The sequence below is a fragment of the Sorex araneus genome, chromosome 1 (genome assembly GCF_027595985.1).
Source record: "Sorex araneus isolate mSorAra2 chromosome 1, mSorAra2.pri, whole genome shotgun sequence".
Lineage (NCBI taxonomy): Eukaryota > Metazoa > Chordata > Mammalia > Eulipotyphla > Soricidae > Sorex > Sorex araneus.
In genome coordinates this window covers 172973354-172989640 of record NC_073302.1, presented here as the reverse complement: position 1 = coordinate 172989640, position 16287 = coordinate 172973354, and the positions used below count along the sequence as shown (strand labels likewise).

Below are 16287 nucleotides of genomic sequence, written 5' to 3'. Positions count from 1 at the left end.
AAACACTTGCCCTGCACGTGTGAACCTGGTGAGATCCTGGGCACCTTACAGGTTCCGCCCAAGCACAGAGCCTGAAGCCCTGAGTACTGGGTGAGGCCCAAAAAACAAAACCAGTAAGAGAATGACTGTATAGCTGAAAGCCAATACCACATTCGATTGATCCTGCAATCATCAACGTGCACAGATGATGGTAAACACTGGCAGAATAAGTGGGAGAACCGGGCTACGGATCCTTGTGCGCCAAAGGATTCACTGTAAGGACTCACTCTACACTGCAGCAAGTCCGATTTGGAGACACTAGAAAATTGCACAGCCCCTCTCTTCAAGCTGTGAGCTGGAAGGCCCAATTCTTGAACAGAAAAGCACCTGAAGCCATGGAGACTCACTTCTGGCTGACTTTCCACGCTGTAGTTTCTATTCCCCTAGTAGAGAAGAAGCAACCGGTCTGAGCAGCATAGAACCCAGGGGCGGGGATGGTGCACCAGATACTTTACAGCAGACCGACAGGCCTGGGGAGAGAAAAGGGACGGAACCCAAGTCTACCTGGAGAGTGAAGACCCCCGATTTTCTCTGGACTTGGCCGGCCACCTCCCCAACTGCTCTTCTCCCCAATTACGATACATAGCGGTGGAAAGGTCCTTCTCAGGACCTGAGGATAGCCTGAATTCTGTGGGTGCCGGCTCACAGACCAGAGGTGTCTGGTCAGGACAGGCCTGGCTGGGAAAGGGTCTGAGAGCTTTGCAAACATGGGCGCCCAAGAAGACTCCCGGAAACCGCCTCTGGTTGCTCCAAACACTGTTTCATTATTATTTATTTGGACTGTGTAGTGTGGGGGGGGGGGGGGGGAAGGAACACTTGGCTGGCTTCAAGGCTTGCTCCTGGCTCTGTGCTCCGGGTCACTCCTAGAGGGCTCGGGGACCCGACCCGTGGGGTGCAGGGCAGGGCACGCGCCCTCCCCGCTGCACTGCTTCTCCGGCCCCGAACCCCACTCTACAGGGCAACACGAGACGGCCTTTCCGGTGTCCAGTGTCCCCATCTGCTCCGAGTCTGTGCCACGCCGTTCCGGCGCCCGGGACGCCCGAACGCGCACTGCGCGCCGAGCCGAGGACGCACAAGGCACGGGTTGCGGCCGGGAGGGCGGCGGCGGCGGGCTCGGGGAGGCGGGCGGGACCCAGAGGTGCGCGTCTCGTCTCGGGATCGCGGGCCAGGACGCACGTTCACCTTCGCCGGAGTGGCGGGGGGTACCCCCCGGCCAGGCGCCCCCGGGGAACCTCGCGCTCAGGCCGGGGCGCGGGCGGAGGGGACCCCGAGCCTGCACTCCGCGCGGCTGCCGTCCGGGGGGCGTCCCCAGGCTCGGCCGGCGGAGACGCTCCGGGCTCCCCCGTGCACGTTTCCCGCGGCTTCGGGACGCCGCCGAACGCCCCCTGCTGCGGGCAGCCTGGCACCCGAGGCCGCCGCGCGCCGTCCCCGGCTCCCCGCTCGCCATCCAAGTTGGCCCGAGCAGGGGTGCGGAGGGGCGCGCAAGGCGCCCAACTTTCCGCACGCCCCTCGGCGGCGCGCAGGCGCCCGAACTTCGCCGCCCGGTCGGGGGTCGCGACTGCCGGCGACCCCTGGTCCGGGCCCCGGTGAGAGCGGACGCGGCCCTCCAGCCCGGCCCCCCGGCCGCCCACTCACCGTGCGTGAAGGGCTCCATGGCGCGCCCACCGCGGCTGCTCCAGGCCCGAGCGGCGCCGGGGCTCCAGACTCCGGCCGAGGAAGGGGCCCCGCCGACTGAGCATGCCCAGCGCGGGCGCCCAGGCCTGCCGGGGAGGCGGCGCGGGGGGCGGCGCCGCTCCAGGTCTTCTCGGCGGCCGGAGGAAACGCACGGCAGGTCCCGGGCCCAAGCTCTCCGCCGCCTCGGGGCTGGCTCCCCGGCCTGTCCATCAACGCGCGGGGCGGACCCATGGGCGTGGCCTGGCCGCCCCGGCCCCGCCCCCCGCGGAGGCCCGGGACTCCGGTGCTCCGAGGCCGGGGCCGGGCATCCGCTCATGCAGGGCGCGGGGCGGCGGGGTCCGCGCAGCGGCGCCGAGGCCGAGCGCACTGAGAGCGCCCAGCTGCGCCGGGCTCGGGACTCCGGGTGGAGCTCGGCGTCGTTCCCAGCTAGCGGCCGGGCCCGAGACTGGCAATAAGCAAAAGCAGCACGGGAGCCGCGGGGACGGAGCGGCAGCGCCCGCGGAGCCCCAGGTCCGGGCGGGTGGGGATGCGGCCGGAGCCGGAGGGTCGAGGCGGACCCCTGCGCCGCAGAGCGGGGCTCCCTGCCGGGCCCGGGGGTCCCGGCGGCGCCCGGAGGCCGCGGGAAGGCGGGGTCCCCACGGCAGCCCCTGGGTCCGGCCTTCGGGGCGTGGCCAGACGCCTCGGCGTGTCCCGAATCCCGGCGCTGGAGCGCGCGGAGCCGCAAGGAGCGGGCTGCAGGCGCAGTCCAGCTCGGCCTCCAGTCGACTCCGAGCTCCCGGGGCTGCAGGCTCCGGGGCCCGCGGCAGGGCTGCTCGGAGCTGGGCCGCAGTCAGGGCACCTCGCTTAGCAACCAGCGGAGGCCGGAGCGCTCTCAGGCTCCTGCCCCCCAGCCCCATTGTTGGCGAGGTCCGGGGCCGACAGCCCCCTGGCAGCTTTGTGATGGAACAACCCCGCGGAGACCGACGAGGTCCCCTGCTCCGCGCTCCCCGCCCTGCACCCGAAGTGCTGCACAGCTGGGCGACCGCGCCGCTAAGCGCCCGCGGCCGCTGGGGCCGGGCGGGACGGCCCGGGATTCCAGATACGGTTTCCGCGAGGTCGCCGCCAGGCGTAGTGGGGGGCTGTGCGGGGCGGGCTGCAGTGGTCACCCCACTCCCCACCTGCTTTGTTCTAAACACCACACATACCCGGTGCGCCGACAACCAAAGCGGAACTTGGTGGCTAGCGCAGGATCCTCGTCGCAGAAACCCTCTTCCTGCGTCCCCGCGGGTGGACGCCGCTGCGCCTCTGCCTGCTGCTTCCCACACACATGCCACCTCCGCAGAGCCCTGCCCGGAGCAGGTGGCTAGAACCAGACACCAGCTCTGCTGTCTGCATTGGGCAGCGCTCGCCCTGGGCGAGGCGCTGACCGCTTTCCTCGTCCATCTCAGAGCCAGCTCCCTGCAGCAGGGCACCCCTGAAACGTCGCATCCTCCACCCCCCGGGATGATCCGGATCCGCAATGAATGACTGCGGATTGTTAAATAAATCCGTGGATGTGTTTATAATTCTACTTTCTCCGATATTGGGATCTCGATCTCAATACTGAATGACTTTTTGTGTGATCAGCGAAGAGGTGTCTGCATCAAATATCTCAAAGTTGCTCTCTTCCCCCACTGAGTTAAAGATCAGAGCCCTCGGGCTGCACCCCCTCTAAGGGAACCTCTAAGAACCAAGAGGCAGGATGCCAGGGGGTGCATCTGTGTTAGATGGTACACAATATAGTGAGGACTGGACTCTATTAGAGAGACCCACGCCTCGAACCGACAGCTTAAATAAGCAGCTCCCTCTGCATTTCGGGTCACAGCGTGATCCTCCGCGGTTATTTTTACACGCTAAGTACTTAGACTTGGAGATATTTAAAGCTCAACAGCTCGTTAAATCCCCTCACCTGTAAGCTAGAGTCTATCATGAGCTTTGAAGTGCAAAACACGTTACCTTTTAGTTTATAAACTTCAGTTCTGTAAAAACTTGTGGCAAAAATGTTTCCCCACTGCATTAGCAAAGCAGGTGGGTCATTGTGGTTTTTTTTTTTGGGGGGGGGTGGGATTTTTGGGTTTTGGGATTTTTGTTTTTTGTTTTTTGATTGTTTGGGCTACATCCAGCGACACCCTGGCTCTGCACTGGGTTCAGAAGACTTTATTGGGTGCCCGAATTAAACCCAGTTGGGTGGCTTGCAAGGAGAGCTCTCTGCTCCCTGTACTATTGCTCTGTCCCCAGTGTCTGCAACAGAGACACAAACAGCTTCTTGTTTTTGTGAACCTCTTGCCTCCCATCCATTCAGACACAGAAATGTAAACAACACACAGACACACACACAAACATGCACACACAGACACATCCATAATGCATACACAAACACACACACACCATTAGGATTCATTTACAGACTGCAGTTTTGTTTTGTAATAAAAACAGTAAACAACTAAATGTTTTGAAATCTTACCTACCTTCAAATAATAGTTCATTTTGGTTCTTGTTTAGGTTTGTTTACATTTTACATTTCACAAAGCCTTTTGGAGGGAACATAATTTCCCAAAATCACTACCAGCCCCCACCATGTATCTATCTTTAACCCCTTCCATCCTCCCACAAAGGACTTCTTCCTTACATCGCGGTGATAATCCTTTAGATTATTATTATTATCAAGCTATTATTTATCAAAGGAGATGCTGTGACATGACTACACTTATCTGTTCTTTTCAGAATCCTTTCTACCACTGAATGATCAAGGAACAAGTCTGAGTTGCTAATCAGCATCTAGAAGATGCAGGCAGTCCTTTTCAAAGTACCCACAGCCTGCCCATGGATGAGCATAAGAATGTTCCCTTCCCTCTGCTGTGGGGGCATCCAGTTGACCAGGGTGTTTTCTGAAGTTGAGTCTCAGCTACAGAACATGGGCAGTACTTGGCAGTGATGTGGGCTGGCGCAGGTGGTCAAGCACACAACTCTCACCTGCATTCTACCCCTGAGTCATATCCCTGGGGCCAGGACTTTTTTTGTAAAAAGCTCTGGGTCTGCATAGATCAGCTCACCCAAGCTTCAACTGAGCAGTTGAGGAAACTGAGTATAAGGCACTAGGAGATTCTCAGGAATCTAGTAGCTGGTGTGGACTACACCCCACATGCTCCACCCCTGGGGTTTCTGCTGTTCTCTGTTCCCATGGGGAAGTCAGGGCAAGTGATAGAAATTTATGACAGGGATATGGAATAGAGCTAACCATAACTAAGTCCAGACTACTAGGTAGCTATTTCTGCTCATTAATTAACTGATATTCCTATTTGATATTTTATATAGGATCCAAATTCAACATTAAACACCTAATCAGCAATAATACACTAAATAATAAACTAAATAGATAATAATACATTTGAAAATGCTTGTTCGGCACTATTGAATAGGTGGAGGATGCTACTTGCTTTCAGGACATAAATGAACCCCATGGGGGCCAGAATGGTAGTACAGTGGGTAAGGTGCTTGCTTGCCTTGCATACAGCCAACACAGGTTTAATCCCCAGTACCACATATTGTTCCCTTAAGCCAAATAAGGAGCGATCCCTTAGTACAGAATCAGGAGTAAGATCAGAGCTAGTGCAGTCAGCCCCGTATTCCCTAAATGATAACTTAGCTTAAAAAGATTCTGCCATATAATGGGAAACATTGTTGTGAAGGAGCCATTACAGAGCAGTTCAGATATTCGGTACTACAAAAACCAAAGCTCTGAGTCATGCCAAGTAAGTTCCCAGAGAAGGTACTGTCCTAATAATAGTTCCTCAACCCCCCTCTGGTCCCTCTCTCCCCCCAAAAAATAGACCGCACTTTTCACTGTTCGTTCTGAGCAATTTCTTGGAAGACCAAGAGCTATGCGTCAAAAAGTCGAGTGCGGCCAGGGAGGAAGAAGGAAACTTTTCTCAGTGTCTCTTTCTTAGTAACAATAAAACTGCACAGAAAATTCCCATTAGAATTCTCCTTAGCTCTCACTAGCTTTGTTTCAAAGCAGGTAGTAGAGTATAGACGAACAAAATCACTTTTTTTTTTTTTTTTGCTTTTCGGGTCACACCTGGCCATGCACAGGGGTTGCTCCTGGCTCTGCACTCAGGAATCACCCCTAGCACTCCTCAGAGGACCATATGGGATGCTGGGAATCGAATCCGGGTTGGCCGAGTGCAAGGCAAATGCCCTACCTGCTGAACTATTGCTCCAGCCCTAAAATCACTTTTCTTATTCAAAAGGGATAAGGGAATTTAAGCAACACTAGGCAACCCTAAGCATTCATTAAAGCTAATGATAAACACAAATATTTTAACTTTTTTATACTTTTTTAAACCCTGAGACACTTGTTAAAGAAAGGTAGAGAACAGAGCTAAATATAATTAAATACAATTTACTTATACAATTTATAAACATAACTAGGATTCTGAACCACAAAATAGTCTGTTTCTTGAATTTTGAACTAAAAATAATTGCTCATATGGAAAAATTAATCTAAAGACTTTGTATTTATTTACCAGGGGTGCTGTGAATGCCACTGTGATCTGAGCAATTTAAACTACTTAAACATCAGACTAGTGAGAATGGCACATATCAAAAAGTCTGGTGACACTGGAAACAGCCAGTGTTAGGAGTGGTGTGATAAGCAAGGAACCTTCTTTCACTGTTGGTGGGAACGTCACCTGGTCCAACCCATATGGAAAGCAAAGTTAACACCTCTCAAAACCTGTAAGAATATAACTCTCATACAACCCAGTAATACCATTTCTTGGCATCTGGTCCTCAAAGACAAAAATATTAACTCCAAAGGATATTACACACCTACATTCATTGCGCTGCTTATTCCCATAGCCAAGCTGCAGAAATAGTCATAATATCCAGTTACAAATGAATGGACCAAAAGTTGTAATATCAATGGAATATTACTTGGCCATAAGAAAAGTAAAATCATGAAATTTGCTGCTACATGGAAGAACCAGGAGAATATCATGCTGAATGAAGTTAGTCAGAGGGAGAGAGATAAACACAGAATGATCTTTCATATGTAGGCTATAAAGAAACATAATGGTCGAATAATGAATACCCAAAGACAATGGAAACAACATGAGAACTGGTATTTAGTAGGAAACATGCAACTTGAGGGGGCTGAAAGGAGGACAGGAAAGGGGCAAGGCGGACAGAAGCATTCAACCTAGAGGAGGAGGCCCTGTCAGTAACAGTACTGTAAACCACAATTTATATGTATATATCTCACAAGGCAGGAAGCAAATGAGGGGGGCATGGTAGAAGGAAGTGGACACTTATAAAGGAATCGGTGTTGAAAAATAGTCTGCCTAAAACCCAATCATAAATAACTATAATTTCATGGTGACTAAATTAAAAAAAATTTAAGCATATCACATAATCTGTGGTTTTAGTGTACATATACATATATCATAATGAAATACAATACAATTTTATAGCTAAAAATAAATATATATTGGCACAAAAAAGGAGTTATGATATACACAATGGAATATTATGCAGCTATCAGAAAGGATAAATATTCATTAATGGACAAAACTAGAGGGTTTTGTCCTGATGAAGTCAGTCAGAATGAGAGGGACAGGTGCAGAATAATATCTCATATGTGAGATATAAAGGCACATAGGAAGGGACAACAAATGGGCCAAATGGTAGGAGCAAAGTTGAAGTCTTGGTCCACAAACTGTTCTGGGGGTTGGGGGTGTTGAATAGGTGGGGCTTTGGGGACGTTGGTGAAGGGAGTTGATACTCTGGTGACTGGGGTGTATTGGAACGGTGTATGGATAAAACCATCATTAACAGTGTTGAAAATCACTGCACACCAGCAAAGATGATAAATAATTACACACACACACACTTTCTCTCTCACACACCACACACACACACACACACACACACACACACACCAAAGATTGGTTGTCATGTGGTACATTATAGAAGTGTCCAGGATGAAGCCATCAGCCGACCTATGGTCGCCTACATTAGGGGAGATGTGTTGCAGGCCCTCTCCCACTTCAGCTGTCTCTTGGTGTGTGACAGTGATAAATTCCATCTTTAGTTGTCTCCTCCCTTCAGTTACTCCTTTACAAAGGAGCCATACTGGATCAAGGCTCACAGGCTTAGCCAAGTAAGTCTGCAATTATCCTATTTCCAGATAGCATCCATTCTGAAGTACCAAAGGCAACAAATTCAATATGAGTCTGGTCTAGGGAGGGGGAACAATTCAACTTGTGAAGGCTTCTTGAAGCCCAAATAAGGTTGACTTTCACAAGGCCAGAAGAAGTTGAATTTGCACGATTACATTAAGAGGTTAAAAAAGACAAGTCAGGGAACTGGAGAAAATACTCACAACTCACACTTCACAAAGGAAGCATATCTACAATATATAAAGAACTTATAATTTAGCAAAAAAATACAATTAGTCCAATGAAAAATGGACATAGGGTCTGAAGATCTATTTCTATCAACTAACATTGAAAGCACGTTCAATAATAATCAGCCATGAGGAAAGTGTAAACCAAAACCACAATGAGATTCCACTTGGTGGTACAGCTGAGCATAGATAGAAGAGCTAGATCTAAAGAGGTAGATAATAATAAATACTGGAAAACTTATAGGGAAAATAGAACCTTCATACAATGCTGGTGGGAACAGAAAATGGGGCCACTGTACTGGAAATCAGACTGCTGCTGCTCTGAAAGTTTAAACAGAATTTCAGTCCAAGTTACATACCCAAACAGATTAAAAAAAAAAATTTCAGTCCAAGTTACATACCCAAACAGATTAAAAAAAAATCTTCTATCCACACAAAAACTTGGACATGTTCACAGCTACATAGCTTATAAGAGTCAAAAGTTCAAAACACAGAGTGCAACCAAAGAAGCCAGTTACAGAAGATCAAACATCGTGCCATCCAGGTGCATGAAACATCCAAAGCAGGCGGGTCTATAGAGACAAAAGTAGGTTAGTGTTTGCCTACAGCAGGGGAGGACTGGAAAGTGCCTGCACAGACAGATTCCTGTCGGGGGATAAAAATGTTCTGAGATTCACAGGTCTGAATATAAGAAGCCTGTGTCTGTGCTGGGCAGAAGACTAACCTCGCTGGACTACATGTTCCCTTTTGAAAACTAAGAAAAGAACCTCCTCCCTTAGTGCTATTGTGAGGACAAGATGAATTTACATCACAAAAGCACATGGAACATAGACTGGCACAAATGGCGTATTTGCTATTCCTATGAAAAGTGAATTGTGAAATAATAACAAGACAATACCAAGCAAAACAGTTGCAATGTATAAAAGAAAGAAAGAAAGAAAAGACAAAAGTAGAATACTGTTGTATTACAGGCTGACAATTTAAGAGAACGGAATTCTGCGGGACCCAGGTTGAGACCGTTGAGCTGGTGCTGGACTGTGCCCTGGAGGCCTCCTAGGCTGGGGGTGGCAAGATAAGGCCTTGCTTCAGCCACAGAAGCAATCTGGGCCTTGTCCTGTGGAGTCGAGGATACAGGGGATGCAGTGGCTATTTTTAGAAATGATCTCTCCAAAGCGTTTGGTTTTGTATTGGCTTTCTCTTTCTAGGGAGCTATTTGGATTCCCAGAGGTTCTAATTCCGTTTTCATTTTCCTTGACTTCTTACAGCCATGCGAAGGCAGAGCCTGTCTCCAGGCTCCTCCTTCAGCTGAGTGCTTCAGACTTTGTTTCTGCGCCTGAGAAGGGCCTGCACGGGTGCCCCCAGGGATGCTCTCCACTCTGCTTCTTGGGCTGACTCAGAGGCTTTTCCCTTGTCAGGCCACACAGGCTGTGGCTGAATCAGCCACGTGCCTTACTGTGCTGGGCACCAAGGAGACCGAAATAAGACCCTTACTCACAGTTCTGCCTTACTCTTGCTTGCAAGACTTTGGGTTGATCAGAAAAAGCACCAGGATTTCTATAGGGTGCAGGAAACGTGACATAGACTAGCCACTTACTTGCTGGCAGTATGGCCTAAGGCAAAATCACCAAGCAAGGTTGTCTCTGAGTCCTCCTCATTCCATTTCTCGGTCCTTTCCCCCCATTCTCCGGCCCCTTCACAAAGTGAGCAAATACTTTGCAAACGCCTTCTGTACCCATCACCCTTGACCAGTGATACCTGCTTTCTTTTGGACCTTCCCAGCAAACAGTATTCTGGGGTATTGCCCTTATCGCTGAACCCTCCACAATACTCTTTCTGACTTTCAGGGCTTCCCTCTTTCCTTTGGGCTTTTTTGGGGGGGACTCGGGAGAGCACAGCTGTCAATCTAACTCAGGACTTATTCCTGACTGTGCTCAAGGATGACTCCTGGAGGGGCTTGGGGGACCACCTGGGATGCTGGGGATTAAACTGGTCAGCACTAGGAAGCCAGTGCCATCCCCGCTCTACTGTTGCTCTTTTTAATAAAAAAGGGTATTCTTTTTTATTTTTATTTTTTTAGACTCAGCTAGCTATAAACAAATATTAATAACAAAAAGGGTATCGAAAGCATGAGACATTGTTGCAATGTAATGTTTTCACAATTATCAGGCTAAAGGAGTACATCTGCAATTGCGGCATTATAAATGAAAATACAAAGGAAAACAGGCTTTAGAAGAGAAGAAGGCAGCTGTGAGGTTTCCTTCTCCTGCAGCTCTGTACTGACTGGGTCCGTAAGGCCCACACTGCCTGGCTTTCCTCCTACATGCTCAGTGAGACTGAGGTGAAGCTGGCGAGTTTCCCTGGGCCCTAAAATCCAAACAGTCAAGCTTCCCAGAGAAGCAGTTATTCGAAACTAAAACACCGTGCTTTTCTTACCCGAGAAAGAGCATCCCAAGAATGTTCCTTTTAAGCCAGTTCCTCCACCAGGAGTCCTACGGATTGGCTATACTTGAGGTAAAGCGTGGAATGAGAACACACAGCTGGAGACCTTTAGTTTTTAGACAAAAACACATTTGTTTGTAAAGTCACACTATCCTGTCCAGTAGCTGAGAGAAATGAATTAATCTCTGTAATCATGTAGCACAAGAAGTCATTGAGAGGAAGCATATTATTTCACCCTTCCTTTCCCTCTTGAGGCTGAGGTGATGAGGCTGGACACATACTTGTGTACTCCCACACCCAGGCTTGGTGCTCACCGGGGAGCTTCTCATCTGCTGGCGTGGGATTTGGGCGACAACAGCTACTGGGGTAGCAGAAATGGCTTACAAGGTCTCTAAGCTAGCCCTGAGCCACCTCCTGACCCCTACAACTATCACTGTCACTTTCACTGTCATCCCATTGCTCATCGATTTGCTCTAGTGTACACCAGTAACATCTCCATTGTCAGACTTGTTACTGTTTTTGGTATATCAAATATGCCACGAGTAGCTTGCTAGGTTCTACAATGCGGGCTAGATACTCTCAGTAGCTTGCCGGGCTCTCCAAGAGGGATGGAGGAATTGAACCCAGGTCTGCCGAGTGCAAGGCAAACGCCCTACCCGCTGTGCTATGGCTCCAGTCCTGAACCAAATGGAAACAGGATTATTAGAATACAAAACATACTCTAGAGTGTGCGGTACAAACCTGCATTACAAGCCTACTCCATCTACCTAACGCTTCCAGCTCAATTATTTCCTGGCTTGCTGGGTCTGCCAACGAAGCTCGTAGATCTTCTCTTTAATCCAGGCTTTGTTGCAAGACTGGTGGTATGTCTGGGTATCGACTCACTAAACAAGGCAGCTGAGGTCTGGCAGATCATCAATAAAATCAAACTGATATCATATGTAATGGAGGGGCTATTAGGGTTCATTCTCTTCAGATGCTCTTCGTACATTTTACAAACACCTTCCATGCATTCATTCACAGGTCCATAGTCAGCATAAGTTCTGCCTTCTGGCCTCTTTGTGGATTGGAGTAGTGAAAAGGTGTGAGGCATGGCGCCAAACACTTTCGATGCAGCCCATGTCAACACCTCTGCTGGGCACACATGAGCTCCAATGCAAAACTTTAAATGCTATCCAGTCTCCCTCTTTACCCAACAGCTTACTTACTGCTGTGTAAGTGACCCTAATCCAGTCTGGGCTGAATTAACTGATCCAGACAAATGGCCTGGATCCTGTGGGTTCTGTGAGCTGACTTAGATCAAGCATAGGTATTTCAGACCAGCCCTTTCCTTTGAATGCTATCAGCTTAGGGCTCTCAGGTCTCTATACTTATCCCTTGCCCATTCTATATGTCTTTATATATACACATACATACATATATAAATACATATGTATGTATGTATGTATGCATATATATAAAACCTTTGCAAAGCAGTTTTTTTCTATATCAACAATTGATTACTTAAAAAAAAAACTTCCCACACCCTTATCCTGTTTTTTTATATTTATGGTTTTAGAGTTTTTATTCAATTCTGTCCTATCCACCCTACCCACTGTACTATTGCTCCAACCCTCATTCAATTCTAGCTCAAAATATGAAAATTGAGTTCACTTTATTAGAAAATTTTTTCTGGGGTAAAAAAGTTTATTTTAAGAGGATCAAACAGGAACTTTCTATTAATCTTCTTTTACCTGAAAACAGACATGTGTCTGCAAAGCAGAGGTTGAAACCATTGCTGTAGCTCTGTTAAATCATTTGACTTTACCTACTTTCACTACGCAGCCACCGCCATGCTCCAGGCTGCTCTCTGGACCCCGCGGCTGCACGACACACTATAAGACACTTAATACCCATTTTCCATAATTCCTGCACCATATTTGATGGGGTTCAAATATGGTGTGAACCATGAGAACACCACTAAGGGCAATTGGAGGCCACCCTAAAAGCCTCCATCCCTCTCGGAGAGCCCAGCAAGCTACGGAGAGTACCCTGCTCACATGGCAGAGCCAGGCAAACTAACCGCGGCGTATTCAATATGCCAAAAACAGTAACAACAATGGGCCTCATTCACCTGACACCGAAAGAGCCCCCCATATGGCAGTGTAAAGAAAGATGAGCAAGGAGAGGCTGAAAAAATCTCAGGAACGAACTAGACTGCCAAAACAAAGAAAGACTAAAATGACTGTACTTTCAATGCATGTACGCTGGCATCGAAGCATCCATAGAGGACCTGATGGTGCAAGTGCAGAAGATCAAGTACGACATCATTGGTCTGACTGAAACGAGAAGACATCGATCACATCACGCCATTTTCGACACGGAGAAGAATTGTTCCTTGGAACATTCGAAAACAGAGGTGTCGGTGGCATCGGTGTCCTTGTCAACACGAACTTGGCCATGAGCATTGATTCATTCGAATGCTTAACAACCCGAATTGGACGATTACACTTGAATATATGTGGCTCACTGCCGGCAGTTTCTATCTTCATCGTCTACGCACCAACATCCAACTATGATAAAGAAGAAATTGAGAAGTTCTACTTGGAACTGGAGAGGTTCTATAAAGAAGACCACATCTTCTACAAGATAATTGTGGGTGATTTTAATGCCAAGATAGGACCAAGAAGGTCACACAAAGAACTCCACATTGGGACCCATGGTCTAGAATGGAACGATCAGGGTGAGAGACTGAGTTCATCATGTCGACCAAGACCATCCATGGTAACTCACAGTTCCGGAAGGCCGAATCTAAATGCTGGACATTGGAGTCTCCCGGTAGACAGTTCCACAATAAAATTGACCATATCATATTCAATTGAAGGTTTTGCCTGACCAATGTCGCTGTTGTCCCAAAATTCCAAACAGGATTGGACCAGAGAAGGAATCTGGAGTTCCGACCTCTGTCGACGGTCAAGAATCAGGAGTGCTGTCTTGTTTGCCAAGGCATCAAAAATCAGATGGGCCGGACATGTAATGCAATTCAGAGATGACCGCTGGACTAGAGCTGTTACAGACTGGCTTCCATAGGACGTCAAAAGACCGCGTGGCTGCCAACCAATGAGATGGCCAGACTTCTTTGTCAAAGCCCTGAATGAACAGTTTGAGGATCTTCCTATTCCTGGAGTGAGCAGATATCATTGGGCTACACTAGCACGTGACAGGGACAAATGGAGACGTTACTGGCACCGGCTCGAGAAAATCGAAGATCAACTGATACAAGTGATACTTTAAAAAATAAGAGTTGGGGGGCTGGAGTGATAGCACAGCTGGTAGGGCGTTTGCCTTGCACGCGGCCAACCCGGGTTCGATTCCCAGCATCCCATATTGTCCTCTGAGCACCGCCAGGGGTGATTCCTGAGTGCAGAGCCAGGAATAACCCCTGTGCATTGCCAGGTGTGACCCAAAAAGCAGAAAAAAAAAAGAGTTGGAAAAAAAAGATTTGAAATTAGAGCTGAGGCATTAGGAGGATAACTAGAAAGACACTGTAGGTAATACTAATACAGAATTCCCTTACGAAAGTGTGAGCCAGAATATTGAAACATTGAAAGAAATATGGTTTAATTTTCTTATTTTTCAACTTAATTTTGTTTTTATAAAGTTGTTCAAAATAATTTATTACATTTAATATTCCAACCACCAATCCCACCACCATTTCACCTTCCCACCACCGTATTTTGAATATTTCCACTCCAATTCCCAAATCCTGCCCTCAAAGCAGGACCTGAATAATAGTTTATTTTGTATTGCTTGTTATGAATTATCCACTAAGAATGATCCAAAACAGTTTCCTTAGAGGAAAGTGTGTGAAGATTTTTGTATTTCACTATGGAGTCATCAAACCCTTGTGTTGGTACATCAGTGGTGTAGAGTATGAGATGTCACTCCAGGAATTCTAAAATTTTATTTGATTTTATTTATTTGGTTTTTGCTTTTGGGGTCACACCCAGCAACACACAGGGGTTACTCCTGGCTCATGCACTCAGGAATTACTCCTGGCGGTGCTCGGGGGACCATATGGGATGCTGGGAATCAAACCCAGGTGGGTTGCATGCAAGGCAAATGCCCTACCTGCTGTGTTATTGCTCCAGCCCTGGGATTCTAAAATTTTAAATATGGTGATACAGCTGAGGTTAACTTAATTCTTTTTAACTGGACAGTGACTTTGGGATCTGGAAGCATCTCAGTGGCATGTTGTTCTTCTGTTGCTCTTATAAGAAATTTATTTGTGAGTCTCTGTATCATGGCCACTAATGAGCTTATATGGTGTCAGAGGCAGTTCTGGCAGTTCTGGCATGTCTGCCACGCCACTGGAAGCACAGGGATATGGGGGAGAGTGGTCATTCCCAAATTTGTGGAAGTCTGGGGATTTCTATCACAGAACCCACATATCTGGATTTTTGCATCAGATTCACTCATGAATGAGGCTCATCCAAGCCTGTGGAAGTCAGCCATGAGCATGGCAACAATTGAGTTCAGGAAGTTTTCAGCTGCTAGGGCTCTATTGGGGTGGCTAGAGGGACTCATCTGCCCCCCTACAGGTTGCCCCATATAAGATAATATGGCTTAATTTAAGCTGACTTTTTAGGGAAAGATATATGGCTTTTTCATTGAAATATGACTTCATTGAGACAAGGGCTTGGGAGTGTGGAAACTCATGTGGAAGTTCTTAGAGATGAGACTTAATCATACACTGAGAATGAGAAGCCACTTTCCCAATCATATCTGAGAATGGGGTAAAAGATGAGAAATTTGTGGAGAAGGAGGGATAATTTTTTAAAAGATCTTAGAATTAGTGATTGGGAACTATTTTGTAGAAATGACTGAGACATAGAAGCGCATTTTTGATGTCCATCAGATAAGTTTGAATTTCTTTGACTTTCTAACCATTTCTCCCAACAGATAGTGGAAACATTTTCCTGCGTTAAATTCTATATAGCTAGCTTCCTAAACGCCATGCAGTGATAGACTCCTCACAGCTTTATGAGAAATCAATACTACACAGTCAATACTGTAAACCAATTTTCATCTTAAGGAGCCTCTTATTTAAAAGTGTTAATTAAGTATTTGCATATTGGAAAAGACATTATTATGATTTGGGAGAATATGCTGGGTCAGTACCTGGACTGACCTTCTTGCTTAAGCAAAAATATATAGAACTTAGTATATTTAAAACCCTTTTTCGATGTAACCTGAGTGGCTGCACGTGTGCGGCCTCTCCATTGCTGGATGACCATGATCCCAGAGGCCAGCTAAACTACTTTTGGTACCAGCAGCTTCTTGCAGAAATGTCTCTCGACTGTGAACTAAGCGACGGCCCCATGCCACCCCAGGGGGGGAAAGATGATGTAATTTCTGACAGAATTTTCCCTGTACTTAGTTACTAAAATACTAAAACACAGAAATCCAAAACCGACCTCATATCTCTTCATTCTCAGAATGGAAAACAAATTATCAAATGCTTTCTTTTCAGCAGGTCTGATTTTGGGGGAGAAACTCCAAACAATAATAATGAGTTGTTTGTGGAAATATTGGATGTAATCAAAGTAAAGAGAAAGTAAAGTGAAAATTATCAGCTACACAGGTGCGAGTGGGTGGGAGGGGAGGTATACTGGGGTTCTTGGTGGTGGAATATGTGCACTGGTGAAGGGATGGGTGTTCGATCACTGTAT

General features: G+C 47.7%; 1 protein-coding gene and 1 pseudogene across 2 annotated transcripts in view; both read right to left on the bottom strand.

Annotated features, from left to right (window-relative positions):
• LNPEP (leucyl and cystinyl aminopeptidase) overlaps window positions 1-3004 on the bottom strand; it is a 111527-nt gene extending 108523 nt beyond the window's left edge. Inside the window, exon 1 of one of the 2 annotated variants that reach the window (XM_055123817.1) lies at window positions 2898-3004. Coding sequence is in view for 1 of the 2 variants with exons in the window: in XM_055123810.1 (XP_054979785.1) it covers window positions 1675-2029 (355 nt within the window). In the remaining variant the exon portion in view is untranslated. Of the gene's footprint in view, window positions 1-1674; window positions 2347-2897 lie in introns of those variants that run through there. The other variant, XM_055123810.1, reaches the window with a different exon arrangement.
• An 8357-nt stretch (window positions 3005-11361) lies between these two features.
• LOC101556903 (enhancer of rudimentary homolog) lies at window positions 11362-11669 on the bottom strand (annotated as a pseudogene).
• Between the last annotated feature and the right edge of the window lie 4618 nt (window positions 11670-16287).